The sequence below is a fragment of the Helianthus annuus genome, chromosome 14, assembly GCF_002127325.2.
Source record: "Helianthus annuus cultivar XRQ/B chromosome 14, HanXRQr2.0-SUNRISE, whole genome shotgun sequence".
Taxonomy (NCBI): domain Eukaryota; kingdom Viridiplantae; phylum Streptophyta; class Magnoliopsida; order Asterales; family Asteraceae; genus Helianthus; species Helianthus annuus.
This window is the reverse complement of record NC_035446.2, coordinates 91,343,549-91,346,789: the sequence shown is the minus strand read 5'-3', so window position 1 is coordinate 91,346,789 and position 3,241 is coordinate 91,343,549. Positions and strand designations below refer to the sequence as shown.

General features: G+C 34.9%; 1 protein-coding gene across 1 annotated transcript; it reads right to left on the bottom strand.

The window, feature by feature from the left end:
- Positions 1 to 738: 738 nt before the first annotated feature.
- On the bottom strand, positions 739 to 2,282 carry LOC110908644. Its single transcript, XM_022153592.2, has 2 exons — positions 1,776 to 2,282; positions 739 to 1,189 (listed from the first exon to the last, which is right to left on the bottom strand). The coding sequence occupies exons 1-2, from the start codon at positions 2,233 to 2,235 to the stop codon at positions 1,110 to 1,112; spliced, it is 540 nt and encodes a 179-aa protein (XP_022009284.1). The 5' UTR covers positions 2,236 to 2,282; the 3' UTR covers positions 739 to 1,109.
- Positions 2,283 to 3,241: the final 959 nt, after the last annotated feature.

Sequence of the window (3,241 nt, the reverse complement as noted above, 5' to 3'; positions counted from 1 at the left end):
TTTGGTATTTATAGTTTAATTTTTTAAAGAATTTTTTTTCTTTTAAACAGCATTATAGCCGTTACTCCCCCCCCCCCCCTTTTCAAATTTTGCCTTTTCCCGAGCGGTGTGCGGTCACCGATTAGGGTCGGCGGCGGTGTTGCCGCACAGCAAAAGCCTTTGCCGACACCATTTACCACACCACACCAAACACCCTTATATAATTTTTATTAAAATTGTGATCGATGTCCTACCTAACCTTCACGTTTTTAATATATGTTAATTATTACAATAATCAATGTGTCGCGTTCTAACAAACAAGAAGACAAAATCGTTGATTTATGAAAAGTAAATGAAAGGACCAAAACCCCAGACATATCATAGAAACCATTCACGAGAATGACTCTTTGATTAAAAAAAAACAACAAAGTCGCAGTGCTTTGGTATTGAGTGTTCTCGTTTTCGGTTGAAGTCTTGCTCGTGATAAAATGCCATACGTGATTCAAGAGGTTTACCACATGCGCCTTCAAATGGTGGATTTCCTCTAAAATTAGAAATTAGTGACGGACCGAGTCATCAGCGTTATCAGTGATCGCAGACGTAGGGACCTTTTGCCAATAAAGGTACCCGAGTGACCGAGGTTTATTGGACTTAAAAAAAACAACTAATGGATATTCTATTGCTATATATTTTCCAAAATTTGTTTGGTAATTAACTTCTTCACTATAATCCCATAATCCAAAACAATATCCTTAAAAATGTGATAAACAAACCCTTTATATTTTATCTTTATTTATTTATATTGTATTGTATTTCTTTTCTACATTAATATGGCAATAACAGGAAAAGAAAAAAGAAAAAAAAAAACAGAAACCAGATTAACATCAATTTCCAGATTTTATTCAATGACCATAATTTACAAGCCATCAATCAATTTTGCCTTGGTTGAGATTGTGTCAAAACTTGATACAAGCTGCTCTATTAGTTAAATTCATCATAACTCATTTGATTTGTCTTCATTTTCTTGTTCTAATTCTGGAATTTGCAACCCCTCATCAACAGAAACTCAAGCATCCATCTCAAGGCCAAATCTTGGATTTTCTCATATGGTGATTTATTTAACAAAATCTTTAGTTGCATAATCTAACTGTGCAAGCTACTGCTTGTGCCCAATACTTGAGTCTTGCTTTCACATCTTCAGGACGATCACCTGCAACAAATTGTACAAACAATTACACACAACTCTAATTGAGTAAACCAAATTCAAGAAACCATAATAAAGCCAAACCCACACACAAGGTCCCATGACTTCCATCAGGCCCAAAACATTTTATATGTATTAAATAAAACATATATTTTAAAAATTAAAACTCTACAAGGTTGTTTGGAAACTTCAGACAGGTTAGGTTAAGTGCTGAACCAAAAAAAAATTTGTACCATTAAAAGTCTGATTAAGAGCGAAACAAATAACCCTCGTTTTTAAAACATACTAACTTATTATATTTATATTTAGTATAATTCTCGTTTAATCCAACTAAACCCAATAATGTTTTAAAATTTAAACACAACACTAAAGATGCGACAAATTTTAGGGCCCATTTTACTTCCTCAGACCCAGAATTGTGGATTCTCAGAAACAACTCTGCTCCGCATGCATGGGTCTGGGGCGTTTCAGACCAGTTTTGGTCTGACACACGAATCTTTACCTGCAACGGTTTCTACAAAAGATTGTTTTACGCGTGCCTTATCGAGAAACTAATAATTATATTTTTAGAACAATATAACAATATACTTACCAGGGCTAGAAATCTTCCAATTGGCAATCGGAGGTGGGGAGGAAACCGGTTCATCAACCACCGGCGACTTCTGTTGATCATCAAGAAACTTCTGACTCATAGAATAACACAACTCCAACGCCGGCAAAGTGTTACAAAGCTCCGGAATTTCATCATAACTAAACCCAAACCCTAAATCCAAACACCCTTTAAGTTCATCAAGATCTTCATCTGTTAAACTTTTAGCCCTAACAAGTTCATCTTCATCGGATGTCTCTACATACCCTTCAAGAAACACTTGATTTTTCCTTCTGGGTGTGCTGTTTTTGGGCCAAGAATCTTGTTTCCTGAGGAACCCAGATTTGGTTTCGTGGTCAAACGTTGTTTGATCTGAAAATTCGAGGTTTTGGTGTTGGTTTTCTTGAAAATTGGTTTCGGAAAAGGTAGATCTTGTTTCGTGTGAATAAGTATAACTACCCATGGTTTGGTTTAAGTTGTTGCTTACGTGGGTAAAAGTAGTTGTGTGAGGGGAAGTGAAGGGCTTTTATAGAAGAAAAAGTACACTAACCACCCCTTATATTTAATTTAATTGATTTACAAAACTAATTGAGTATGTTTGGCAAAAGTAGCGGGTGATTGTTAGTTGGAAGCTGATGGCTGAAAGCTGGTAGTTGTAGCTGGTGACTGTTAGCTACAAATTTTTAGGGGAAAAATGACTATCCCTAAAATAGTCATTATCTTTGAAGGTTAAAATGGTCATTTTTTTCTCTAAAAGCTAATGGTACTAGTAGGAGCGTTCAATCAAAAGCTTAAAGCTCCGAACCTAAAAGTTTCAAGTTCTTTCAACCAAATAAGGTTTTTTATTGAATATGAGTTTTTTCTTAAAAGCTTAAAGATAAAAGCTTCTAAAAGTTCCATGCCAAACATACTCATTATCAATGTAGACGGGATATTTGAAGTTCGACGACTCTATGGTGCGTACAAGATCGTAGGTTTGATTTTTATGGTAAATAGTATGTTACATTGTTACTATCAAAAGTATTGGGCATACACACGAAGTGAGCGTGAAAGTTGATTTTACGGTTTTTGATTGTCAAGTTGTTGTCAATTATAATGCAAGTATAGAATTGATACAAGATATACATGTGACGGAGTTAGGAGGAGGAATGACAACAAAATGGGTTTACGCAAAAGTGGTTAAATATTATAATAAATAAAGTGATCAAGAACAATAACGACTTAAATGATTTTACAGGGTTTCATACGAATTAAGAATCATGCCATTCAAAATTGTGCAATCCAAGTAATTAATCTTCCAAGATTCACAAAAACCATACATATTTGGTTGCAAGTTTCGGGTCATATGTGGTCGGGTAATAATCCTAAAACCATGAAACTTGGGGAACAAGTAAAATACACGTTAAAGAGCATGGATATCAAGTTTGGTATTATGTTTATGTGTATTGATCAAGAAAGCTGGGCTGGAA